At 36.7% G+C, this 27,841-nt stretch overlaps 2 protein-coding genes and 1 long non-coding RNA gene across 12 annotated transcripts; 2 read left to right on the top strand and 1 right to left on the bottom strand.

Annotated features, from left to right (window-relative positions):
* Positions 1 to 92: 92 nt before the first annotated feature.
* Positions 93 to 23,100, bottom strand: LOC137487239 (uncharacterized). Of its 7 annotated transcripts, XR_012392073.1 has the most exons (7): positions 22,820 to 23,100; positions 22,443 to 22,545; positions 10,618 to 10,808; positions 10,447 to 10,485; positions 4,626 to 4,769; positions 4,487 to 4,520; positions 954 to 1,968 (listed from the first exon to the last, which is right to left on the bottom strand). XR_012392073.1 is itself a non-coding variant. In XM_073926029.1 (6 exons), the coding sequence occupies exon 6, from the start codon at positions 6,715 to 6,717 to the stop codon at positions 5,893 to 5,895; it is 825 nt and encodes a 274-aa protein (XP_073782130.1). In that variant the 5' UTR covers positions 6,718 to 7,395; positions 7,627 to 7,678; positions 10,447 to 10,485; positions 10,618 to 10,808; positions 22,443 to 22,545; positions 22,820 to 23,100; the 3' UTR covers positions 2,420 to 5,892. The 7 variants fall into 7 exon arrangements, 3 of the variants coding, with proteins under 3 accessions (XP_073782130.1, XP_073782129.1, XP_073782128.1); XR_012392074.1 differs by lacking the exon at positions 4,487 to 4,520 and having other exon boundaries at positions 944 to 1,968; XM_073926029.1 differs by lacking the exon at positions 954 to 1,968 and adding an exon at positions 7,627 to 7,678 and having other exon boundaries at positions 2,420 to 7,395.
* On the top strand, positions 16,452 to 19,211 carry LOC100147949 (coiled-coil domain-containing protein 106). 2 transcript variants are annotated; one of them, XM_021466889.3, is made up of 3 exons: positions 16,452 to 16,631; positions 17,134 to 17,328; positions 18,766 to 19,211. In XM_021466889.3, exons 1-3 carry the CDS (start codon positions 16,535 to 16,537, stop codon positions 19,074 to 19,076), a joined length of 603 nt encoding a protein of 200 aa, XP_021322564.1. In that variant the 5' UTR covers positions 16,452 to 16,534; the 3' UTR covers positions 19,077 to 19,211. The 2 variants fall into 2 exon arrangements, 1 of the variants encoding a protein (XP_021322564.1); XR_002455765.3 differs by having other exon boundaries at positions 16,510 to 16,631; positions 18,749 to 18,966.
* Positions 23,093 to 27,533, top strand: LOC108179593 (uncharacterized). 3 transcript variants are annotated; one of them, XR_012392076.1, is made up of 4 exons: positions 23,093 to 23,199; positions 23,287 to 23,341; positions 25,852 to 25,989; positions 26,859 to 27,533. It is a non-coding gene; the product is annotated as an uncharacterized lncRNA (long non-coding RNA). The 3 variants fall into 3 exon arrangements; XR_012392077.1 differs by having other exon boundaries at positions 23,099 to 23,199; positions 25,852 to 25,994; XR_001796072.4 differs by lacking the exon at positions 23,093 to 23,199 and having other exon boundaries at positions 23,226 to 23,341.
* Positions 27,534 to 27,841: the final 308 nt, after the last annotated feature.

Below are 27,841 nucleotides of genomic sequence, written 5' to 3'. Positions count from 1 at the left end.
CTGTATATATATATATATAATTATTATTTTTTTTATCTAAGAATAATTAATATTTTTATGTTTGGAGTGAAATTAGGGGGTGAGTAACAGTTACATCAAAAATGTAAATGTATTGTTAACTGACTCTGCAAAGAAAAAAAAATCTATCTACTTTACACATAAAGTTCTGTGTAATAAAATGAAATGACACAGATAAAAAGTATTGAACAAACGAGAAAAGGGATGTGTAGAAAAACAGCAGCTGAAATCTCTCAGTAGTTCTTCAGCAGCCGTCTGTCCTTCCTCACTAAAAATGAATAGCAGCCGCTTTATTCCAACATATACATTAGCAGGATAATGAAGATGAAACCAGGGTGGAGATTTCAGCAAGACAATCACCCAAAACACAGCCAAGGAAACTCTTAAATGGTTTCAGAGAAAGAAAATCAAACTGTAGAATGGCCCAGCCAATCACCTGACTTAAATCCAATATAAAATAAAGCTAAGATTTGATAGACGAGACCCACAGAAGCATCAAGACTTTTACACTCTGTTGAAGTCTGTGAGAAACTCACACCTGAGTAATGTATGGGACTTCATTCTCCATATGGGAGGCATCTTTAAGCTGCCATAACTATAAAATACAGTAATATAGAGTATTAAATACATTTCAGTAGTTCAGTTCTTTCCCCTTGTGTCATTCCATTGTTGTCCATACAATTTTTTTCAGATTTTTACAAATTTTGTTATATTTCTGTTTGTATTGTTTGGGTTTTTACCAAAATCTGGTTTAATTCCATGTCAACAGCTCCCTTAGAAATATTATTCCTAGGTGTGCGTGTGTGTGTGTGTTTGTGTGTATGTATGTATGTATGTATGTGTATGTATGTATGTATGTGTGTGTGTGTGTGTGTGTGTGTGTGTGTGTGTGTGTGTATACATGGTTGAAGGAATTATTAGCTTTCTGAATTATTAGCCCCCTTGTTTATTTTTTTCACCAATTTCTGTTTGACAGAGAAAAAAAAATCAACAAATTCCTAATCATAATAGTTTTAATAACTCATTTCTAATAACTGATATATTTTATCTTTGCCATGATGACAGTAAATAATATTAGACTAGATATTCTTCAAGACACTTCTATACAGCTTAATTGACATTAACTGGGTTAATTAGGTTAACCAGGCATGTTAGGGTAATTAGGCAAGTTATTGTATAATGATTGTTTGTTCCCCTTCGGGAGGTGAACTCCAATGCCATTAGTGGATTTGATTTTAGGGAAATCCGCGAATTGGGAGGATTCCGTTCAGAAGCCACTTGTCTGAAAGAGTATTGAACGGGCCAATGAATTGGCAGCGCAAGCTTGCGCAGGTGTGCTTCATTGCCAATAAACCCAGCATATAAGCACAAGTGGAGCAAACAGATGCCATCCTTTTTTGCTTCAGAGACTTTTCTGATCGAGTCGATGAGGGTTCCTCCTGCTTTGATCCAGCGATTCTGAGCGAACAAGAGCATTCTCCCGGTCCAGAGTGTGTACACAGAGCGGCAGACGGTCGAGCTGGGTTTCTCCCTTGCCTTGCGTTCTTTGGGTCCGGTCCTCCAGAGCGGTGCGTATAAAGTTGCAACTTCACAAAGAGAGCAACACAGTTATGCAGCATGTCCTTTTCCATTGCGATGCCATGACTGTTGCGCAGTAAAGATCGTGGCTAGTCTTTGCAAAAGGGCAAACCACTCCAGTTGTCCCCTGCTCTGCAGCGGGCACTCAGGCAGATCTGAGGATTTCAGCGAGAGATAATCCATCGCCCACGGACCTCCTGCTCCTCCAAGCGCTCCATCCAAGCTTCGGGCGTAGGAAGCTATCCGTCTAACAGATGGTAGCCCTTACGCTCGATGACACCGGAGAGCAGACATCCACCGCGGCATCGGAGGGTGGGCTTTCATGGTCCGATGATGATCCAGACCTGCTCTCCCCCTCCGGGCAGGTGAGCGCTGTCAAAACAGTTTACAGCCTGTGAAATTATGAACCCTTATTGTATACTGTATTTATTTTAAATCTGCAATTCAATATAAAATATATTTCCATACACTACTTACCTTATGTTTACTCGTCGATCTCACCAAAGCCATCAATGTCTCCATAACTCACTATCAACAAATAACTTTGCATGATATAGGCCTACCGTCAGGGTTCAATGTAGATTAAAACAGGCTCGCATCTTTACTGCTGTTTGCACAGGGGGGCTAACTGTTGCATTTCAGTAAATGTATAGCTGATGCTTTATAGAAAAATTTAGTAATTTGGTCTTCAATCAATAAAAACTGCTGCTGTAGTTTACTCTGTTCTTAAGTGTTCACGTATACACTAGTGTGTTAAAGTTCAGCTTCTTCCCTCTTTGTTCCCTGTAGTTGAAGGGTGAATACAGTATTTGTTCCCTCCTTGTTCCCTGTACTTACAGGATAAATACCACATTTGAGGGTTGTAAATTAAAGTAAAGCATTGTTCCTCCCTTGTTCCCTGTACTTACAGGGTAAATACCACATTTGAGGGTTGTAAATAAAAGTGAAGCCTTGTTCCTCCCTTGTTTCCTGTCCTTACAGGGTAAATACAACATTTGTTCCCTCCTTGTTCCCTTTAGTTTACAATGTAAAATCTTGAAGGCATTAAAGACACTACGGACAATTTAGTCTACCCAATTCACCTGTACCACATGTCTTTGGACTGTGAGGGAAACCGGAGCACACGGAGGAAACTGGAGCACCCGGAGGAAACCTACGCGAACGCAGGGAGAACTCCACGCAGAAACGCCAACTGACCCAGCTGGAAACATCCATACACACTCATTTACACACATACACTACGGACAATTTTAGCTTACCCAATGTCCCCACATATTTTTGGACTCGTAGGAGCACCCGGATGAAACCCACGCTAACATGGGGAGAACATGCAAACTCCACACAGAAATGCCAACTGACCCAGCCAAGGCTCGAACAAGCGACCTTTTTGCTGTAAGCCGATTGTGCTACCCACTGCACCTGCCTATACTCAAACAGCAAAATAACACATTATTTCCTTCCCCCTTTTTTCTGGCATCTCTTGCTTGGCTTCCTCTTCTGCTCTTCTCAGCTTCCACTGAGGACTCTGATGGTGAGTGGCTGCTGAAATCCCATGAGTCTTGTTGCTCTGCATTTATATAAAATATATGAACAGATATAAAGGCTTTTAGTAAGCTATAGACATGTTTATTTTGCTGTTTAATGTGTGTGTGGTGGTTGTCCAACAATTTCACATACTAAATATTTACAGATACCATACATTACTATCAAACAAAAGTACTATGATCAGATCATATGGGAGATTGTGATCATTTATAGTGATAAAAATTAAAAAAAGAAATATATTGTGTGTTTGTATATTTATTTTACTGCCTTCAAGATTTTATATTGTAAACTACAGGGAACAAGGAGGGAACAAATGTTGTATTTACCCTGTAAGTAGAGGGAAGAAGGGAGGAACAATGCTTCACTTTAATTTACAACCCTCAAATGTGGTATTTACTCTGTAAGTACAGGGAACAAGGGAGGAACAATGCTTCACTTTAATTTACAACCCTCAAATGTGGTATTTACCCTGTAAGTACAGGGAACAAGGAGGGAACAAATACTGTATTCACACTTTAACTACAGGGAACAAAGAGGGAAGAAGCTGAACTTTAACACACTAGTGTATACATGAACACTAAGAACAGAGTAAACTACAGCAGCAGGTTTAATTGATTGAAGACCAAATTACTACATTTTTCTATAAGCATCAGCTATACATTTACTGAAATGCAACAGTTAGCCCCCCTGTGCAAACAGCAGTAAAGATGCGAGCCTCTTTTAATCTACACTGAACCCTGACGGTAGGCCTATATCATGCAAAGTTATTTGTTGATAGTGAGTTATGGAGACATTGATGGCTTTGGTGAGATCGACGAGTAACCATAAGGTAAGTAGTGTATGGAAATATATTTTATATTGAATTGCAGATTTAAAATACATACAGTATACAATAAGGGTTCATAATTTCACAGGCTGTAAACTTTTTATTCATTAAACACCCTATATAAAACCCAAGCACTGAATAAGAGTATGTACTCGTGCAGGTGCATGTACAGTACATTTGTAGATAGCAATAGGATTTCACCATCCTTGCATAATTCTTCATATGTATACAATACTTGAAGAAAAGTACATCGTAAACGTAATATACTTACGCTGTTCTTTGCGTGATGAATATCTTATTGTTACCCCCCTATTACACAAACATGGTTTGTTCTTTTGCAATTTAATGAAAAGTACAACGTTATTTCACTGTACTTATGCGGTACTTTTCATGCTGAATATCTGGTTGTTACCCCCTTATTACCCAAGCATTACGGTTTGTTCCCTTATACCTACACATACGTTCATTATACACACACAGTACGTACAGAAAAGTACACTGTAATTTCACTGTACTTACGCAGTACTTTGCGGGTTGTAAAAGAAAGCGTTACCTAAAGTTTATATGAAAACAGTGTTAAACAAGCAGTTTAAATAGTCCTTTGTAACTCATTCCTGTGCTTAGTGCCGCATGGCACACTCCTTTGGGTCGTAAATACCTTGGAATCAGGTTTCGAGCCTTCTCTGGGCAAAGTTGACTGGTTGTGGAATAAAATGCAAAATATTTATGTGTCTGGTCGGCCATATTCGTTACAGATCCCCCTTCGTTAGGCGATGTGTTGGGATGAAGACATCGGTGAACGCTGGAGAAACACGGCAAGCAACAAGACAACACCTACATCTCAACATACTATACTAGTGTAGAGTATCAAATTGTTTGGTTACTGATCGTTGAAACTGACACTCAACATTTTTAAGTTAGTTCAGTTCTCAGTAGTCTATGATAATATGACTAACTGGCGTAGCGCTCTCTGGTTCACAACCATATTTAAATGGTATCAAAATTAGGTATGGTGTGCCAATCCTGATATTCTAATTAAAGAAAGATAGGAGAGGAAACGATAGGCAGAGTTAAACCAAACAATGATGTTTTAATGTCAGATGTGTTTGCTGTGTGCAGTTACTGATGTAGTGCGTGTAATGTATGATCAGATCTGTCTCAGCCTTTGGGCCCTCCCCCTTCCTTGCTGGTTTGATGCGCTTGCTTCTCATTCATTGTCTCTAGGTGCACATGAAGTTTGGCTCTATGCATCTTTTCCTTGGGTAACGGGTCGTTGGTGACCTGATGGGGGTCCACTAGGAAGTGTGTTTCTCTGGCAGAATTTGGGTAGTTGTTTGTAATGGCAGTGTGGAGCTGATATGCAAACTTGTCTTCCACATTACTTTCCTCTGATGGGGCTTTCTGGCTGTGACAGACTCTGGTCTCTGTGCTAGACCGTGGTTGCTGTCAGGTGAAATGAGTTTAGAGTTCAATGTTTTCTTAGTGAGTGTGAGGTAAAAACAGAGTGGTGTTTTTCTGATACCTCTGAGTTCTATTGTTGGTGAGAGACCTCCCCCTTTTGAATCTGTGTTGTTGCAGAACAGGTGGCTGTCATCTCTTGTCCATGGTGATAGCCATTGACAGTGTTGGCTAACAGACTGTGGAGGTGCTGTTATTACTGTTTCCTTGTCTTATTACTGTTATTCCTGTCTTGAGTGCCTTGTGGAGCGTGGCTGATCCCGTGACTTTTCCAACCAGGTTGTGTAGTAGCTGTCGTCGTCATGGGAGTCACGATCACTGTGTGCTCTGAAGTCTGTGGTATCGTCGTTACACAGGATGTCTTTCTGTGTTGGACCTTGGGTGATGGGGCCCACTGAAGATTTTACATCTCTTCTTGAAGACATCTTCTGCTTGAGGTACGCCCGGTGTGTGAGGTCCCTCAACTGTCAGATGGACATTGTGCGTGGACAGGCTATGATGCCTAGAAGACGACTTAGTCCTGGATGAAGGTTTCGTAGGAAGAAGGTTTTGAAGTTTACATCCTCTTCAAGAACCGGGTTGTCATGTGCAGCAAAGTATGCTTTTCTGAACCTGTGGTAGAAGGCTTGAGGTGTCTTGTGGCGACCTTGTTTGGTTTCCAGGGCAGTAAACACTCCATGTTCAGACTCAGAGCTTTTAAACTCTTCAATCAGTGCTTCACGCAGTAGCTGGTAGTTTGACTTTATGTGAGCACGTTGTCTGTCTAGGAAACTTTGCACCTCGGGACTGGATGTGGATCTGAGGAGGTAGAACCGGTCTCTGTCAGTCACATGAGGTCTTGCTTCAAGATAAAAGTCTATGTCCTGGAGGAAAGCCTGGATGTTTCTGCTCTCAGTGGAGCTTGGGTTAAACTGGGTGATGCGTTTCGCCAGTTTGTCAAGGTCTCTAAGAGTCTCTTCCTGTGCAGGTTTGACAGCCGTGTGTAGTAACTTTCTGCTTGCATCAGAAGGGAAGTTGTTGGTGGTGAGAGCTGGTGATGACTTGGTCTTCAGCCGTTCACTTCTTCCAATGTTTATGGAGATGAGGGAGTCAGCTTTGCTCAGCGGAGGTGATGCTGATAAGGGCTCCGCCCATCTTGGCTCTGGTTTCTTTTGATAGACCTGTATGAGTTCTCTGAGCCTGTAGAGTTCATCGCTGATGTCATCTAGCTGTTGGGTCAGGTCATCATTTGGACTGCTGTATGTGCTCAGTTGGTCCTCCAGAGCATTAATTTTAGCGTCTTTGTGTTGCATGCTGGTTTTAGCTTCCTCTACTTGCTGTTCAGCAGACTGGAGACGCTGTATCAGGTCCTGCTGGGATGACTTCAGTTCATGCTGGTCTCGTTCAACAACAGCAAGGGCAGTTTGGAGCTGTTAAACATGTCTCTTAGTTAGATGCTTCACTTCGTCTGATACCATGATCTGGTCCTTGGTTTTCTCTGTGCAGCATTGGAGGTGCAGTAGCCTTTTCAGGAACTCAGTGGTTTGACGCTTGAAGTCATCTTGTCCTTTCGCTTTCAGCTTGTCGATGCGGCTTTGTGCACAAGTCAGCTCCTTCTGAAGATGGGTGAGGTGCTGGTCGCTGAGCTTGAGCTGGGCGGTGAAGGCGTCACTCAGGAGACAGGTGAATTTTGTTAGCTCTGGCTGGCTCGACTCCTGTGTGAAAAGTCTCTTCAGAATCACGAATATTACTAAAAGTAATAAAAGTTCAATTGCCTTGGTGATTAGGCCATCCGTGATGTTCTGTAGTCAGGTTTCCACATCTTCTGCTCGAGCAGTGGGGTTTGCAGTCGGTGACATGCTGGCTTACTGGAAGGTGGAGACTGATCCAGATCTTTGTGGTGTTATCAGTCTATATGTAGTGGAGCAGCTAAGTGTTGTTTGTTTCAGTGATTATGAACCAAAATGAAGTGGTGTGGTGACTGTGTAGGTCTCCGTGTGCGAAAAGAAGAGAGAGAGAGAACAAGGTTAAAACAAATTTAAACAGAAAAATATTATTTTTCTTTCAGTTATGAAAATATTTATAATATTTTGTATCACTGAAAATGAAAAGAATAATATTACTGCTTATATCTAGGAGGGAAATACTACAATTATAATTCTGAATTTTTTCTTGTCTCAATATGACAGGATTGACACTACACACCTTATTGGACCGCTTACCAGCGATGTTTTAGCGGGGATGGCTGTTCACTACTCATTTCTGTCAATTGATCTTGACGGAAAAATCAGAAGTTTTAATTGCATTCACAAATGCATGAAGTAAATCAAATCAAAGGATGGTTTGATTACAAAACAAATTTGTTTCTTTCCATAGACTTGATAAGTTGGTTTGCTTAGATTTGCTTCCTACAAATGAGATGCATTAGATAGAAGACAGGAGAAAACAACAGGAAAGGAAATGAAAACTAATCAAGAAAGAAGCAGGAAGAAAAAGGAGAACTGAGTGGACTTGGTCCACAACCAGCTTTGAAGCCTTAACGTCTCGCTACGAGTACAAAATTGATAGTTGAAGTTCAACTAAATGAAATAAATTATAAGAGAGTGGGTTGTCTCTAATTTATTTAAGACTCGTAATGAGGTTTACTAGAAAAGGTGAAGGAGTAAGGAAAAATACAAGGAAACAAAAACATCCAATGGCTATAAGTGCATAACCACTATAATGTAATTGGATCTTGAGAAAATCTGAATTTGATGAAACAGATTTTCTGTAAAGGGGGTGAATAAGAAGTTGTAAAAAGTGGTATGCTTGCTTAAACTATCGGAGCTTAAGACTTAATAATGTCTAAAGAGATTAGACTAAAAAGGGAATTTTGGTGAAATTTTAATTCAAAAGTTGCTTGTGAGCAAATAGAATTACAATTAAATGTAATATTGTGATTTTGTGCATAAAACACAAATAGAACATTAACTTTATTATTGTTAAACAAATGGTAATGTGTATTAATAATAATAATAATAATAATAGTGAACCAGTATTTCCTTTTTGTAAAATGTAATTAGATATTAAATAAAAGAACAGTGGGTTATGTTTTGCTTTAACAGCACACTGTTAGTAAAGTAAAATGCATAAAAGATTTACTCTCAAAACAAATGAGAGTAAAGAATATAGGGACAAACAAAATGCAAAGATGTTAAATGGTTAAAATCACTTTCAAGTTCTCAAACAGACACCGTTGTAAATTGCTAATCACTATTCTTGTAGGCTAATTCATCAATTAATGTTTCTAGGTTCGTATAAATGTAAACATTGCAACTGTTGACGTAACGCGCAGTTTGTTTACATTTGATGCGCATGCACAGTTCAGACTTCCCTCGGAAGTGATGGAAACTTCCTGATCTGTACAGGTCGCTATGCAACCAGAACAAAGGGAATGTTAGCCAAATGAATCTTTGAACGTAGCCGAGATTCAAACATTAAATGCGAAATGTCGGCACATTTACATGCAATCATACATTATCCAGCAATCATAAATGGTTTTATGATGTGGGGTTTCACACTCTGTCCTTTAAGAGCGGGCTTAAACTTTGAGAAGCAGTTTAGTAATGCAGGCAAACACACGAGTGCTCTCTGAGGATCCTCTGTGTGTGTGCATGTGTAAGTGTGTGTGTCTTTCTAACGCCTGTTTCACACCGCAAGCGTCAGCGGCGCGTGAGCAGAGCGTGAGCAGCGCGTATGTCGAGCAGTAGCAGCACGCAGGCGTTTGCATTTCACACCAGCTGCGTCTGCAGTGCGCAGCTCTTCGGCAGCTGCTGCAGAGATCAACCTATCTCCGTCTATTCTATCTAGTTACCCATGTCTCTCTATATACAAATACACCTTTTAAACTTTTCATCTGCACCAAAGCCCCTCCTATGCTGTTTCTTTGACCTGCAAATGTTTATTTTACAAATTTTATAGATCAAATAGTACTGTATGCTTCTCAAGCTAACTTATATGAGAAGTGTCTACAGTCAGAGGACAATCGCCTGTGATATCATATCATATGTTTTTTGATTATCAGGTTGCTGTAGACCTAGTTATAATCATTTTTATACAATATAGTTATAATGATATTTATACATGATCAAACTAGTGTTACTTTCTCCGCTTCAGTGATGTCCAGCGGCAGAATAACAGCTCGTTAATTCATGCTCGTGCAGATGATGAGACGGACAAAAGTAACCAATGCATGCCATTCTTTTACTTATTTTCGTGTTGTCAGATTCACAGTGCAAACAGCTCCCGGTAGGAATAACTCGAGTGAACATAAAACAAAGCCGATTAAAACTTTCTTGCTCTGCTCAGCTGCACAGAACACAGCGAGCTCACATAATCCAGTATGCATGTCGAACTACACTACCCACAATACACTTCGCTATGGACTACAAATCCCGTAAATATTCTATTTCCCCTCTCCTGCAACACTATTGTGCAACTTAAGCAAAACTGATACTAAAATTGTTTTACATTTGGTTTTGTAGTTCGGGCCTAAATAAATGTTTGTTGCCGTTTTTAATCGTTTTAAGTTCATTTGGCTGCTGCTGCGTGCGGTATGAAAACTCTAATCTGTTAACATGGACGCCGAAAACACACGCGCTGCTCACGCTCTGCTCACGTGCCGCTGACGCATTTGAATTTGCATAGGTAAATTTTATGAAAATGGGGACAGAAATGTTAAAGTCTCTTAAAACGTTAATATGTTGTACTCATTTTAAAATAAAATGTCAACGATCGATTTATACAGTGAGTAAGCTTTTCAAAAAGTCCAAACTTGAACAGTATAAGAGGATGTTTAGCTTAGGTACAGTTAAAAGTTATATGCAGGAGTATTAAAACCAAAAATATTAATACAAGATAAAGGGAAACTTTGCAAAACATATGATTAAACATAAAGAGTAAAGTTTATATGAAAACAGTGTTAAACAAGCAGTTTAAATAGTCCTTTGTAACTCATTCCTGTGCTTAGTGCCGCATGGCACATTCCTTTGGGTTGTAAATACCTTGGAATCAGGTTTCGAGCCTTCTCTGGGCAAAGTTGGCTGGTTGTGGAATAAAATGCAAAATATTAATGTGTCTGGTCAGCCATATTCGTTACAATACTGAAAGGAAAATAAAAGTAAACCTAAAATTATTTTTCAGTAAGTTGGCCAACGTTTATGTGGGGACCATACCATCACGTCTTTAATGTGTGTTAAATTGTAAATGCTGTGTAAAAAGATGCCAACAGCCTCATCCTTGTAAACCCGCTGGAAGGATTTAGAAAGGTGAGCAAATGTAGTGCAAAGTTCTGCATTCTCGTCGAGACTGTGATAAACTCCAGTAGTCCACCGTGAGACACGCAGTGAGGGCGGATGCATATATGCTGCGGAAATAATGCAAAAGTTTAAATCATGTTTATTAATAATGTATATTTTAAAATTCACCATATGCTTTTTAATATAACACAATACAGAAAACCCAACCACATTTGCAGACCCCTGGATAGTGAAATGCAAACCATCTCACATATACAGTAGCCTGTACCCATTAGAAGTTGAGCATGAAAGAACAAACTTCAATTTTTGAATGTTATTTGTTTTTCTTCTACAGGATGAATATTCCTCATATGTGAATAAAAAGTGGGGTCCCACTTTATATTAAGTGTCGCTTATACCTGTGAACTTACATGGTAACTAGATGTGTAAGTAGTATGTAACTACAGTGTTTGTACACACTGGTACATAGTAATTACTTGTGTAATATTGGTGTAACTACACACATGTAACAGCCCACTGAATAGTATGTGTAAGTACAAATGTGTAACAGGACATTGGTAACAACACTAAGAAAGTACACATCTGTAACAAGAATTATGTAAGTGCAATGTGTAACAACAGTATGTACTTGCAGGTGTTTTCTTACTTCCACAACTGTTTGCATACCATGTACTTGTGAACATTGTATGACAGAAATAAAGCTTCATTAGAAGGTCTCTCCTTGTGATACCAGTGTAATTACAGGGTAAATCCACATAAACTGTCCACTCAATATAAAGTGTAAAATAGTCACAAATTACTCTTTAACTTGTAAAATATCCTCTGTGCAACACTTTATTAACAGTGTACTTACATGGTAACTCCACAGGAACTGTCCACTCAATATAAAGTGTAAAATAGTCACAAAATACTCTGTAACTTGTAAAATATCCTATATGCAACACTTTATTAACAGTGTACTTACATGGTAACCCCACAGGAACTGTTCACTCAATATAAAGTGTAAAATAGTCACAAAATACTCTGTAACTTGTAAAATATCTTCTATGCAACACTTATTAACAGTGTACTTACATGGTAACTCCACAGGAACTGTCCACTCAATATAAAGTGTAAAATAGTCACAAATTACTCTTTAACTTGTAAAATATCCTATATGCAACACTTTATTAACAGTGTACTTACATGGTAACTCCACAGGAACTGTCCACTCAATATAAAGTGTAAATTTGTCACAAATTACTATGTAATATATTAAACATAATCCTCCATGCAACTGCTTAACAACAGTGTACCTACATAGAAACTCCTCAGAAACCGTCCACCCAATGTGTACATACTGTATGTAAATAAATTGTAACTTTTTTTTAAAGTGTACTAGCAAAATGGTCACAAACTGTGTAATATAAATCCAAATTGAACACATAACAATGTACTGACATGGTAACTTCTCATGAACTGTCCTTTCATGTCCTCATATAACTGTAGCAAAGGAAAATGCATGGTGAATCAAAAGGAATAGTATATTTAATATGTAGTGTAACTTTATTGCATTGCAGTTTCAATGTTCTAGAAAAGTAACAGAATATTGTAATTTACACTGTGACTGTAAAGTCAGATTGTTCAACAGAGTGCCAGCAATCACAAAAGAAAAATTTTAAATAACAATAAAGAAAACAATCAGTGCTGTAAATAATATCCCAGGATCTATTAAATCAAAACTGTCACATTTGTATTTGACTTTTTACTCTGCAACATAGTATTTTACACAAATATTTTTTTGAGTAAACTATGAATGTATTAAAACAAGTTAATTGTTTGTATTATCAGGAAATTTTAGAATCTGAAGAAATGTCACAATATAAACAGCAAATAAAAGAGAAAAAAATGGCATATATATTTTCAATGAACCCGGTATGCTTTTCTAATGTCATGGATAAGCTGTGCTAAGGCACCTTTACTATTTCGCCTTCCCAGCCAGTAGTGCCACTGAATGAATTTCAAATGTTCTCTCAATAGTTTTGTAGTCTTGTTACCCCTTAATCTTGATACCTGTGCCTTGATGGCAAGCCAAGCCCTTTCAATATGTTGTGTGTGACAGCCAGTTTGGGGATCAACAAAATTTTCACTGTGATTAACAGTTAGGTGTCTGTATCGTAAAGGTTGTAATGCATTCAGATATGCCCTCCAATTGTCACTGTAAACAGTTGACCCCCTTCTGATGTGCCTTGTGATGATGGGCACCAGTGTGGTCCTGGAACGGTCCTTTACCATCTTTAAGACTGGTAGGCGGTGATCTCCTTTAACCTCCATCATCCCAAAAACCCATCCTTTTCTTCTCTGCCAAGTAGTACAAAAGCGGCCACGATTAAACTGAAAAGTAATGAACACAAGAAACAACGGAAATTGTAAGAGCAGTAAAATCTCCCAATGACTGACCATAGTTATTTTTCACCATGCATCTATCTCAATTAACTTAAAAAGCAGTTTAATAATCATCTGAATAATCTTTAAACCAATTGGTCTATACCTAGTTCTTTAGTCTGAGGACAGAACGGCACACTGCTGCTGCTAGATGGCCACTAACTTGTGTGGTGCCATTGTGTCTTCATCAATGCATAAAATAGAATTTAAAAAATGCAAGTGTCTGCATTTATTTAGTACACCTTTAATTTCAACCTGATAAATAAATTACTAGTCAGTCCAAAATTTGTTTAAATTTCAAAATGAAATTGTTTAAATTTCTTAAAATATTATGTATAATGTGTAACTCTTGAGTTAGGTATAATAATATAACGTTTTGAAATTAATATTTAGGTATACATTTCAGGTTATTGTCTATTAAATATTAAATAAAGACTGTAAGAACAGATGATTTGCAGAGGGTAATAAAACATGGTGCACACTCAAAAGTGAAAACATAAAATTCACATGAACACATTCAAATCTTTGTCATTGTTTTTCACATTGACATCAGCTTCCTCATATGAGTAGATTGAAGGACTACACAAATATCATTATAGACATTACTTCCCGGAGACACAGGAAAATAGTGAAATCTGTAATTATTGGGTACAATCACATGATGTCCTGAATGAAGAAATTTACATTAAAACTGAAAGGGTCACCCCATTGACGTCAGAACATACAGGAATTTGCATACATAAAAATCATATCCCTGCTTTTGATTACATGTGCTATTTTGATGTGATGTTAACTCTGGAAGTATTACTGAATGCAGGTTAATGAACTTTAGTATTTCAACATAGTAAAAATTACTAAGTATACAGTATAAACATTTTCACATCAAACATACCTTTCTCTTGTGAGCAAACTTGGACTCATCTATGGCCACAAACTTCTGTCTTGACTTTCCACCAACTCTAAGGCCTGTTCTTCTTTTCAAATTACTCAATGCCTTGATGCAAACCTGTAAAAAATAGCCATAGGAAATTTGTACTAATAAACCTAATTGAATTGAATTGGTTGAGTAAGGTGCTGTTAAATGTAAGAGTGAAAAAGCCTGCATTGTATATGTGTGCATATGTTATTATTAAGTTACCTTTCTGAGCAATTTGTTTATTCTGGACAATGTTGTTGAAGTTTTGGCAACACCATCATCCATCAAGTCAATTTGTCTTAAATGTAGACCCTGTGAAAATCTTATAAGAAAATAGTTTTGGTTAATTTTATATATATATATAATATATATATTTACAATGCTAGCTTTTCAGATAAAACACAGATTCTTCACCTATACAATCTCTATTCATAAACAATAAGGAGTGTGTTGTTGAAGTGGCTGGGCAAATAGTATTAAACTATATTTCTTGATAATCTTACATTTATATTACACATGAAAATGACCTAACGAGGCTAGCGATCGACCGCAATGACATTAAGTTTATAATTATTAGATTACCTATATATGTATTCCATCCACTTTACCAAAGGTATTCTGGAGTTATGAAACAGTGATCCTTTGCGAATGGAGAGTGTAATTCTGCGATGCTTGTTTCTTCGGCATGTCCTAAAATAAAAGTGAAAAAATTATGATAATCTATAACACAGTATTCAAGGAAACTTACTTAAATTATGTTAAAATTAGCAATCAAAACAGCGAGTTAAACAAGCTTTGTGCTTGACGTTACTTACCATATGTAACCATCACGTCCACTGTGGGCTTTAATACTCATCTTTTTTCCACACTGGCGACAATGAGGTGCTTTACAAAGCAAGCCTTTCCTCTGTAGCCATTTGATCACTAATTTTCTATGTTTTCCACCGCTGCAAAGCCGTATAATCTTGTTTAATTTCCCTGTATGCATAGCGCTATAACAGATACAGCTAATGTATAACTGAAAGCCGCTTTCCTTGCTTTCCTATTTGAAAATTTGGCGCCTTGTCGATAACTGGCTGTTCACAACGAAACGTCACAGTTGTCACGTCACGTTACGTAAGTTTTGATTGGACTACTGAATGAACCGCCAACTTCCCTATCAGAGCAGACGGTTATCTCGCTCATGATGCGTCTTTTTGCAAATTGTTAGCCCTAACTCTTTAGCGAATTTTTCTTCAGTATGCCACGAAAAAAGACGATTTCTTTGACGAGGAACTGCCCCCAACGCAGCGAAGCTGAAGCTGACCTCTTGAGTGAAGGTAATTTAATCTACAGTTCGATGATTTGTAATGATTTAACGTTAATATTAGTAGTCTCATGCATTAACTCATCTACACTGACTAACAAAGGTTAGATATAAGTTCACTTTTATGTGCAATATGCTTAACCGTAAGCAAGCCTTTACTAAATAAAAAAATTAATGTTACTATACTTAAACTACTTTAAATTATAGTTTATTGTACACACTTTTTATACACTAATAACTAACCATGCTATTTGTAAAACCATATACAAATAGTGCTGAATATGCAAAAAAAAAAAAAAAAAACACATTTGCTGATTGTATTTTTAATGGTGAAATCAGTGATCAGCACATTTGACCACTAGTCTATTTAAATTTAATTTTAACCCTTATAAATGCAACAAGAAAATTAATGTAGGATTGAATAATTTTTTTATCATATTAGGACACAATGCACATTTAAATTTGTTTAAAAATACACATGTATGTTTTTATTTGTTTATTTAAGCCACATCAAGCTTTTTCTATATTGGTCCTACAGGAAAAAATAAAAGTGGGTAAAATGTTTGAGAAAAAAATTGATAACCAACTGATCATACTCTTGGCGAAGTTAAACCATTTTACATGAAGTGTTTTAGAAGTTGTTGCTCCAGTAATGTTGCGGTAGTTTGACAGACAAGAGCAGCAACCATTTTCTTTTTTTGTTTTTACAGAACCACCTGAATCATCCCAAAAAATTCATAAAGTACACCATGATAAAGACGATGACAATGACCTTTCTGTTGTTGCGGTGGAAACCATAACTCCAGAACCAGGTGAGTTTGTATTTACTTAGAAAGAAATTACTTTGAATGTGCAATCATGGTATAAGATAGACCAAGCCAACGTATTTGAAAATGAACCACATCTACCACAACTGTTTGCTGAAATGTTTTAGCTTTAACAAAAAAAAAAAAAAAAAAACAGCCAATACCAGTCTTGTTCTATTGTACTTTTATGGAAATATAAATACTTGATCTTGCACTAATGCCACTTTTATATACTCCATATTACACAAGGTAAATTTTTAGTTATTTAGCAGGCACTTGTATGTACCATTATGTACCAGATGTATGTACCAGATGTATGTACCATAACTGTATTTTGCTACATTGTTTGTTTTTAAAGGACAAGATGATGGGTCTTCCTCTATGGTGGAAAAAGACAAGCTGATGCTCATGGCCCAGACAATACAAACACTTAAACAGGAACGAGATTTTCTCCGCCAAACTGTCCTAAAATTGTCAAGTAAGAAACCTGTTTTGTTGTATTAACGTGTTTGATTTGAAATTAATATCTACTGAGCAAGTAGATTTTTTTTTACTTTTTAAACTTTCACATCAATCCTGAACTGCTGAGTAGTATTAATAGATTACATTTTTAAGGCTGGCCACATACTACAGTTGCTGATTTTAAGTTTGATTTGAACCCCTGAATGGGGTTTGACCTATTATTAACTGCTTCTGATCAAGACGGAAGATCCTTTAACAAAAAAAAAAACAAAAACACATTTTATTCTAAACCTCGCGCTTTGTTAAAATTTGGGAGCCACAAACATGTTATAAAAACTGGACAAATTTATTAACCATATTCTTTTTGGACTTAATTTCTAGCTGTAAGACTGTAAGAAACAGTATGTCTGTTTTATTCCATGATTTTAAAATTGGTTAAGATTTGTATAAAGTCTCATCTGTGGCTAGCCTAAGCCTGCTAGCCTTTTTATGTAACTAAATCTGTTTTTTTTCCATAGACAGAGGGGCAAAAAAAGTAAAGAAAGTCTTGGACACAAGCACTGAATGCAGCACCAGTAACACTGATGAGGAGTCCATGACTTCTTCCTCCTCTTCAGATTCACCTGATAGTGATATTCCTCGGAAGAAGAGAAAGAGTCATAAGAAGACAAAGAGGGCCAGCAGGTCAAAATCTACCAAGCACAGCACACGTGGTAAGCATATATCCTGTTTTTGAATGCCATTTTTCTGTTGATGTGAACTTAGTCAATAGAACCCCACATGGAAAGAACCTATATAAACATATATGTTTTAAGATAGATAAATAAAACCTATATAAACATATAAGTTTTGATATAGGTTTTTAATATATATGACATAAAAAATTGGCCATTTCCTATATTATATGTACATATATGTACATATATGCACATTCATATATGTACACATACTGTATGTATGCATATATGTAGACATATACTGTATGTACACATATATGTGCTTATATGTATGTTTATATGTACATTTATATGTTTACCTATATGTTTACCTACATATTAGTTAAATTATTAAAACCTATAGCTGCTAGACAAGGTAAATATAATAAATTGCATTTTTTATTTACTTAAAAACAATCAAATAGTACAATAAAAAATAAGACAAAAAAACTGAACAGAAAAAATATTTTAAAACACAAAAGCTTTTGTTATTCTTTCTTTTTCACTATCTTAATACAAGAAAGAATTGGCCTTGTAAATGTTTCAGGAAAACATGTAGACATCATAGCTTTTCATCTCCTCACTTATTTGCCATAGTTAAATTCCATAACATGCCAATTACATGTGAATAAAATTTCAAGTGTTGGCACATAATTTTTTTGCATTTTGTTTTTTATTAGTATATCTTGTATGTACATGTAAGGCTTATATGTGGATATAAAGAAGCATTACAGGAGACCTATATGGCATGTATATGCACATATATGCACCTCAGTTTTGCCTATATATGGCATATACATACACATATTTATTATCATATATTAGGCATGGGCCTGTATAAGATTCTTACTGTATGATAACATTGGATAAAAATATCACGGTATCACAGTATTGTAATTACTGCTCAAAAATATTTTCTTTTTAAATGTCTGGGTAAAAAACAACAGTACATTTTGTTTTAAACACAGTATATTTTATTTTGTGAAACATTTAAAATATGTTGGAGCAGTAAATGTGTCGGGCTAAATGAATTAATGAATTTTGCTTCATTTTGTCTTTATTTGTTTCAAAACATGTTTTTTACAATTTAAAATGGAATATGTTCTGCTAGAGATACTGTTGTCCCCCCTTGAAAACTGTTGTACAGTTTTAAAACCTTGACTTTTCCAAACCGCGGCATACCTTGAAAATGGTTATCGTCCCATGCCTATCATATATGTGCATATACTGTATACTGCTTATAGGTTTCATGTTTGTGCATACATCCTCATATATGTTCGTTCCATGTGGGACATCCCTGGAAAAACTAATTCACAATAGGTCATGCCAGGTTTGTGTGGTTTGTGCATTTAAGTATTTGACACACATTGTTTTTTTTTTTTTTTTTTTTTTTTGTTTTTTTTAATTTCTTCTTAAGCTTTTATCTTTCTACAGCAACAACCCCTGATGACGTACTAAGGCGGTACAACAAAGTTTTCAATGCCTATAAAAAAGAAGGGAGCATTAGTAAAGCATGTGCCAAAGTTGGGGTTGACCGTAATACTCTCGCATTAACAGCTGTTGTGGCTGAAATTCAGCTTGTTGATGCTGAGTTTTACAGAAGCATCCCTAAATTCAGAACCGAGGAGAAACTTTTTGACTTTGCCAAGAGGTGCCTGCAGTCGCTGACAACAGACTTAAAATCTGTCATTGAAAACGCCAAACAAGAGCGCAAACTTCTGCCAATAAAGTATAAGTTCAGATAGAAATATACAAATCTCTTATGTGCAGATGTTGTTTAAAGTTAAATTGTAGATTCACATCAGTAGTTATTAATTGTTACCCCATTTGTCGTTCCAACCCCTGAGACCTGAAATGACACTGAAGAGAATAAAATGTAAAATAATGCGTTTTTTGTCCACACAAAAGTATTATCATAGCTTCATAGCATTACAATTGAACCACTGAAGACAAATGTACTCTTTTGATGTTATTGGTACTGTATCTTTCTAGACTTTAAATGCCTTGCAACTCTGGCTTTCTATGGAGGGTCAGATAATTCTAAAATATATATAATATAATAATATATAATGATAATAATAATAATAAATAATCAGCTAAAATATTTTTACAAATAAAATAAAAAAGTAGATTTTTTTATTTTATTTTCTGAATGAAGGACTCAGGTTTGGAATAACAGCAGGGGGAGTAATTAATAATTTCATTTTTGGGTAAACTATCCCTTCAATGTGAATTGCTGTACGTTTAATGTGATATGATGTTACTTCCAACATTTATCTAAAAGTTTTAATTTACTCTAAGATTTTTTTTGTTTATGGCATTATGTTTAATCTCTTTAATTTAATAGTGTCTGTAAGGTTCTATATTGCAGCCATATTTCTAAGGTTTTTCTTTATGTGTTGCACTGTTGAGAATAAAAATGTTAATAAACATTGTTTACCTTTGCTGCATGTTTTCTCTTTTTTAGTCCTCTATAGTCTACTTATTGAAAAACATTTGTGGATTAATACTTTGGAATTTAATACTATTACTTTTAGGTTCACAGTTACAATAGAATTAACATGGAACATTTCAGAATGTAGGTGAGAAGTACATGGATTCATCAGTGGATGAATCAGTAATTTGTGACAAATTTACACTTGAGTGGACAGTTCCTGTGGAGTTTCCATGTAAGTACACTTAATAAAGTGTTGCATAGAAGATATTTTACAAGTTAAAGAGTAATTTTACTTTTTTTACACTTTATATTGAGTGGACAGTTCCTGTGGAGTTTCTATGTAAGTACACTGTTAATAAAGTGTAGCACAGAGGATATTTTTACAAGTTACAGAGTAATTTGTGACTATTTTACACTTTATATTGAGTGGACAGTTCCTGTGGAGTTACCATGTAAGTACACTGTTAATAAAGTGTTGCACAGAGGATATTTTACAAGTTAAAGAGTAATTTGTGACTATTTTACACTTTATATTGAGTGGACAGTTCCTGTGGAGTTACCATGTAAGTACACTGTTAATAAAGTGTTGCACAGAGGATATTTTACAAGTTAAAGAGTAATTTGTGACTATTTTACACTTTATATTGAGTGGACAGTTCCTGTGGGGTTACCATGTAAGTACACTGTTAATAAAGTGTTGCATATAGGATATTTTACAAGTTACAGAGTATTTTGTGACTATTTTACACTTTATATTGAGTGGACAGTTTCTTTGGGGTTACCATGTAAGTACACTGTTAATAAAGTGTTGCATATAGGATATTTTACAAGTTACAGAGTATTTTGTGACTATTTTACACTTTATATTGAGTGGACAGTTTCTTTGGGGTTACCATGTAAGTACACTGTTAATAAAGTGTTGCATATAGGATATTTTACAAGTTACAGAGTATTTTGTGACTATTTTACACTTTATATTGAGTGGACAGTTTCTTTGGGGTTACCATGTACACTGTTAATAAAGTGTTGCACAGAGGATATTTTACAAGTTAAAGAGTAATTTGTGACTATTTTACACTTTATATTGAGTGGACAGTTCCTGTGGAGTTACCATGTAAGTACACTGTTAATAAAGTGTTGCACAGAGGATATTTTACAAGTTAAAGAGTAATTTGTGACTATTTTACACTTTATATTGAGTGGACAGTTTCTTTGGGGTTACCATGTACACTGTTAATAAAGTGTTGCACAGAGGATATTTTACAAGTTAAAGAGTAATTTGTGACTATTTTACACTTTATATTGAGTGGACAGTTCCTGTGGAGTTACCATGTAAGTACACTGTTAATAAAGTGTTGCACAGAGGATATTTTACAAGTTAAAGAGTAATTTGTGACTATTTTACACTTTATATTGAGTGGACAGTTTCTTTGGGGTTACCATGTAAGTACACTGTTAATAAAGTGTTGCATATAGGATATTTTACAAGTTACAGAGTATTTTGTGACTATTTTACACTTTATATTGAGTGGACAGTTTCTTTGGGGTTACCATGTAAGTACACTGTTAATAAAGTGTTGCATATAGGATATTTTACAAGTTACAGAGTATTTTGTGACTATTTTACACTTTATATTGAGTGGACAGTTTATGTGGATTTACCCTGTAATTACACTGGTATCACAAGGAGAGACCTTCTAATGAAGCTTTATTTCTGTCATACAATGTTCACAAGTACATGGTATGCAAACAGTTGTGGAAGTGAGAAAACACCTGCAAGTACATACTGTTGTTACACATTGCACTTACATAATTCTTGTTACAGATGTGTACTTTCTAAGTGTTGTTACCAATGTCCTGTTACACATTTGTACTTACACATACTATTCAGTGGGCTGTTACATGTGTGTAGTTACACCAATATTACACAAGTAATAACTATGTACCAGTGTGTACAAACACTGTAGTTACATACTACTTACACATCTAGTTACCATGTAAGTTCACAGGTATAAGCGACACTTAATATAAAGTGGGACCATAAGTGGCTTTCCTCATTGACAGGACAGAATATTTTTACTCTCCCTCAAGTGGTTTCAAACCTTATTGACTTTCTTCTGTTGATCACAAACCAAGATATTTTGAAGAAAGCTAAAAATCTGTAACCATTGACTTCTATAGTGGGAAAAACAGATATGGAGGTCAATGGTTACACGTTTCCAACATTTAAAAAAAAAGGAAGTCAAAGATAGTGTGAGTTTACCTGCCTGCATTATATAGAATTATTGTAGTAATTCTTTGCCCTTCTAGTTTTTGTTATCAAATAATACCATGTAACGTACAAATAATTCACGATAGGGGTCATAATATTTGACCCGATGAACGAGGTGAATGTCTGAGGTAAAATTGGTTTTATATTCACACATTCTGACTTTCTCCCTAATAATACAATTTCAGAAGAGTATTATTTGCTAATCCCTAATATCATGTTAGCAGCCAATGACTATCAAAGTACAACATTGTTCACTGTCAGTTTAATAGTGCTAATGTTGTTTTTAAGTCATATTTACGTGTGATTTCAGTCATTATAATAAAAGTACTATGGTAAACAATACAGAGGGTGTGTCACACAAGCTGTCACTAATCGAATGTGCGAATATAAAGTCCACTTTACCTTAGTTGAGGTTACTTTGTGAGCCAAAGTGAAGCACAGTTGAGCGAGAGGCCAGTGGAGAGAAAGCCTTCAGCTCCGGGTCATCATCTCTGTCTCCCAAAGTCTAATAAACACACCACAAAGCAAACAAAGCAACAACGCTGTAACTATACAAGACATTTATTATATTAGCAAACTGATGCTACTAGCCGTCTTATCATATGTGTACATTTTTACACGCTTCAAAAAAGTATATTTAATATGCTTAACAATACAAGCTAGCAACCGTGCTATCGGCTACTCCAAAGTAAACACATCACGTTGCTTCAAATTACTCAAATAATAATGCTTACGGACTTGAAAGTTGACAAACATAAACGAAAAACGAGTTGTCTTACCGTGTACAGCCATCGAGCTGCATCTTCGACTGATCCAGGAGTGTTTCTCGCCGTTCGCGTCAGCTATCACTCCTATCGGATTCATCCCATTTCACAAACCAAAATAGCAAGAGGAAACTTGTGGACTTGATCTGTTGACAGGCTGGAGTTTGTGCAGTTTCCATAAACGCAATAATATACCACGATGATGATAAATTGCGCCAAAAGTAACAACCAGTTCTGCTATTAGCTCCTCTGCCCCACTGTAAACAGCGCGCGTCTGTCAGATAACTCACTCTTCTGACATCACTGGGGTGGTTAGAAAAAAAAGCGGAAGTAGGAAAACAGACACAATTTCTTTAAAATTTGTGCCCTTGCACTTCGTAAAACATTTTAATATGGTATTTTATGGTATTATAGAGCATTTTCACAAACAATTCTACTTTTTTAAACTGTTTTTTAACCTACAATATGCTCTTTAACGGCAGAAAAGCCAATTTGTACTCCGTGAAGATCCAAACGGAACAACCGTAAAAAGAAAAGGTAAGAATGAAGTTTTTGACCTAATGTTTCTTGTGATTTGACTGTTACTGTTTTAAGTAGGCCTAATGGAAAGTGATCAGCTCGCATCAACATAGTAAGATCTGTTTCAACTTATTAGCCTATATGGTAGTCAGTTGTTGTAAACTATTTTAAAAAGCATAAATATTTTTGTTTTCATGTCCAGACACATACATGCTCTCACTCATACACATATTGTACACACACACACACACACACACACACACTCACACACACACACACACACACTCACTCACACACTCACTCTTGTACATGCACTTTCAAACACACATACATTCTCTCACAGACACATACACATGCTCCCTCATTCACACTCTTAAAAGTACATGCTCTCTCTCACACAGTCTTATATAGGGCTGTAACGATACACGATATAAAATCGAAATCGCGACACTCAGATCTACGATTCTGTGTCGCGGTGTGATAAGGGAGAATCGCGACACTCCCCGTGACTACCTTTCCAATAACGTCACGGCTGCCTGCAAAAATTGAGCTAGTTGAAGAAGAACATGAGGAAAAACTTTTTTTTCCGCTCGACATAACGAGCAATGCTCCTTTTAAGCCCTCGCAATACGCGTTAAGCCGGGAGAGCTCGCGCGGAGCTCTTAGTAAGGGACCGTCTGAATGTGTCAGGAATATAAAAAACAAAACCAACTTAACCCCGCTTGACAACAGACAACGGCAGAAACATTGCCAATGCTGTCAAAGCATTGTTGTTAATGTGGCTGCGCAGAAAGGGATGGGCGTTCACCAGATGCCCCGACTCTTCTGCAGAGGAAACTTTTCTGTAACCGTGCTCTGCGCTTTCTGTTTAACCCTTTGGGAGTTAACGTTACGTGCTGACTGACAGGTGCGCGATGCGTGAGGCCAGGAAACAGGACGAAGCTTTCAGTTAAGATGAACACAGTTTCTATAGTTATACTTTATTTAGAGATAAAGGTATATGGCTCTGCATATAATCACTCTATCTTGCTGGAGTTTATAGCAGTTTCGCTTTACTTCAGGATGCATTAACACCGCTCTGAAGGTCTAATCGCTGTTTTAAGTTATCCAGAGCTGTATGAATGTGCAAATCTTGAATATCACAATAGTATTAAATATTACAATTGTAACAACACAGACAGCAACACTTATGCACAATCGATACCCAGCTGATTCAGTCGTTTCATAAGAGGACCGCGCTTCTTCTCTTCTTTTTTCCTTGTCAACATAAAGGCAGTGAGGTGCGCCCTATTTTCGGCTTATAAAGCATGTATGCACATTAATGCAATTGCATATTTAAACAACAAAACTGTTTACAAAAAGTCTACATATGCGCGTGTTGGTGTTGTCTTTTCATCACATAGCACGCGCACTTGAACCGCGAGGGAGAGAGGAAACCATCAGGACATATTCTTTAAAATAATGATTTCCATTAAAAATGTAAAAGGTTTTGTTATTATAATAATAACAGCATATTTTCCATGGAGCGGGCATTTTGAGGAAGTCTGCGATATTTATTTGACGGAAGAAAAAAACATGATTGGAAAAAATTGCCTATATACCGGTTGTTAAAAAGAATCAGTCAGTATTTTCGTTTTGTAATATAAATTAATTATTTAAATGAAAATAATTTAGGGCAGTCCTATTTATTTTATTTAGATTATTCTGCTCTTCTGTGCTAAACACTGCCGATGACCCCCCCTCCCATTCCGATCCATGGCTGTTCTAGTCTGGATCGAGGCGTCGGGCGGGGCATGTCAGGGGAGTGGGAATCCCCCGCTGTTGCGAGCCTGAGGTCGATGGTATAGGGGTGAAATACTTGGGAGGAAACAACAGCCCCCGGAGAGCCCCTCTCGTGTGGTCATCATGGTAACCGGGTGAAACCTTACGGTTTCACTTACAAAAAAAGCACCGCAATAGCGCCGTAATGGTGCACTAGGTGTGACTTCTGTCCAGTGCTGAGATTCTCATCTGGAGATTACCACACGGGTAAATGGCAGAGGTATTCAAAACCTTAACGTTTACGATGGACATCCAAGTCTTGCACTTGCATCCAGGCCGGACCCGAAAATGCGGTAAATGCCCGTTCCCGAGGTAGCCTCTTAGAAAACCGAAGCCCGGTCGGGGCGGTGGTCGCGACGGCGCTGCGGAGGCCTGCGGCTCGCGCGGCATCGGTGCGCCGCAGTGGTTGCGGGGTGTGGCAGGGATTTCGGTCCTCGTGGCGCCGCTGCGGTTGCGTCGGTGGCGCTGGGGTGGCGGCCCAAGGGGCGCCGGCGTGCCACTACCCATAGACGCCCTCGGGGGCGGCTGATCTGGAGGGACGAGGGGGTTCGCGGGACTTTAATGAGAAACGGACCACAACTTCTCACATTGCTTCCGGGACTTTCCCCCCTCGTTCAGCCGAGGGATGACAAAAAGGCATGAAAGGTAAGTGCCATACCTGTCCACAAAACTCTCTCCTAACTTAGTACTCTCTGCTGGTTTTCTAGAGAAACAGCGAGATAGAGGAGAGGGACATGGCAGGGACTTCCATTTGTGCCAGCAGGTGGGGACAGATCGAAGGAACGATTCAAGGGCGTGGAAGACGAGAGGGTATCCGGTCACACATTGATACCAAGCCTAAATAGGTGAGGTACGTATCTTCTAATTTGTGGGTCAGTTTAGTCGAGGCGTGCGGTCGGTCGTTTTCACGGCGGGCGGGCGATCGTTATGCTTAAAGTAGGATGGGAGACTAGCTTCCACCAAAAAACCCGGAAAGGCGCCCCAAGCCCCGGACTTTTATTATAATAACTGAAATCACACATAAATATGATTTAAAAACAACATTAGCACTATTAAACTGACAGTGAACAATGTTGTACTTTGATAGTCATTGGCTGCTAACATGATATTAGGGATTAGCAAATAATACTCTTCTGAAATTATATTATTAGGGAGAAAGTCAGAATGTGTGAATATAAAACCAATTTTACCTCAGACATTCACCTCGTTCATCGGGTAAAATATTATGACCCCTATCGTGAATTATTTGTACGTTACATGGTATTACTTGATAACAAAAACTAGAAGGGCAAAGAATTATTACAATATTTCTATATAATGCAGGCAGGTTTTTTTTTTAAATGTTAGAAACGTGTAACCATTGACTTCCATATCTGTTTTTCCCACTATAGAAGTCAATGGTTACAGATATTAGGCTTTCTTCAAAATATCTTGGTTTGTGATCAACAGAAGAAAGTCAGTAAGGTTTGAAACCACTTGAGGGAGAGTAAATATATTCTGTCCTGTCAATGAGGAAAGGCACTTTTTATTCACAAATGCTCAACTTATAATGGGTACAGTCTACTGTATATGTGAGATGGTTTGCAGTTCACTATCCAGGGGTCTGCAAATGTGGTTGGGTTTTCTGTATTGTGTTATATTAAAAATCATATGGTGAATTTTAAAATATATATTATTAATAAATATGATTTTAACTTTTGCATTATTTCTGCAGTATATATGCATCAGCCCTCACTGCGTGTCTGACGGTGGACTACTGGAGTTCATCACAGGCTCGACGAGAATGCAGAACTTTGCAATACATTTGCTCTCCTTTCTAGATCCTTCCAGCGGGTTTACAAGGATGAGGCTGTCGGCATCTTTTTACACAGCATTTACAATTTAATACACATTAAAGACGTGATGGTGTGGTACCCACATAAACATTGGCCAACTTACTGAAAAATAATTTTAGGTTTACTTTTAAATAGGTCAGATGATATATTTTCCTTTCAGTATACACACACTCACACAGATACTTATACATATATAAAGAGTAAAAATGCTGGTATTAACACTGCTTTTGATTTTGTGCTATATAAATAAAACTTGAACTTGAGTTGCATTTAGAATCTGAACTTGAATTAGGGTTGAAGTTTATTTAATCAGAAATGCAGATCAGATCTGTTGATCAAATCTTTGTAAATATTTTATACTGTAACAACTATACTTGTTTTTTTATGGATTGTTGCCTAAATGGGATCTGATACAGATAATCTTATACCCAATGAAAAAATGACAAAAAGACATATTTAAAAACTTATTTTAATTGTTTTAATATTTGATGTTGTTTTTATTTTAATACAGAAGCTCTGAAAACCTTTTGTAAAATAAAAAAGATTTTCCAGTACCTTGTTTACATGTTTCTGCATTATTCCAGACGTTCTGTGTTATTTGTGTTTTGTATTCACTTATCTACTATTAAAAATAGGGTCAATGTGGCATACAGTAACTGTGTTAATACAACATTTGTTCCCTCCTTGTTCCCTTTAGTTTACAATGTAAAATCTTGAAGGCAGTAAAATAAATATACAAACACACAATATATTTCTTTTTTTAATTTTTATCACTATAAATGATCACAATCTCCCATATGATCTGATCATAGTACTTTTGTTTGATAGTAATGTATGGTATCTGTAAATATTTAGTATGTGA

The sequence above is a fragment of the Danio rerio genome, chromosome 16 (genome assembly GCF_049306965.1).
Source record: "Danio rerio strain Tuebingen ecotype United States chromosome 16, GRCz12tu, whole genome shotgun sequence".
Lineage (NCBI taxonomy): Eukaryota > Metazoa > Chordata > Actinopteri > Cypriniformes > Danionidae > Danio > Danio rerio.
The sequence above is the reverse complement of the archived record's forward strand: the minus strand, read 5'-3'. Positions and strand labels throughout refer to the sequence as shown.

Coding starts and splice junctions, on each gene's coding strand:
- LOC137487239 (XM_073926027.1), bottom strand. CDS start 6,717: ATGCAACACAAAGACGCTAAAATTAATGCTCTGGAGGACCAACTGAGC.
- LOC100147949 (XM_021466889.3), top strand. CDS start 16,535: ATGGTGGAAAAAGACAAGCTGATGCTCATGGCCCAGACAATACAAACA. Junction 16,632..17,133: donor AACTGTCCTAAAATTGTCAA/GTAAGAAACCTG, acceptor TTTTTTCCATAG/ACAGAGGGGCAAAAAAAGTA. Junction 17,329..18,765: donor TACCAAGCACAGCACACGTG/GTAAGCATATAT, acceptor ATCTTTCTACAG/CAACAACCCCTGATGACGTA.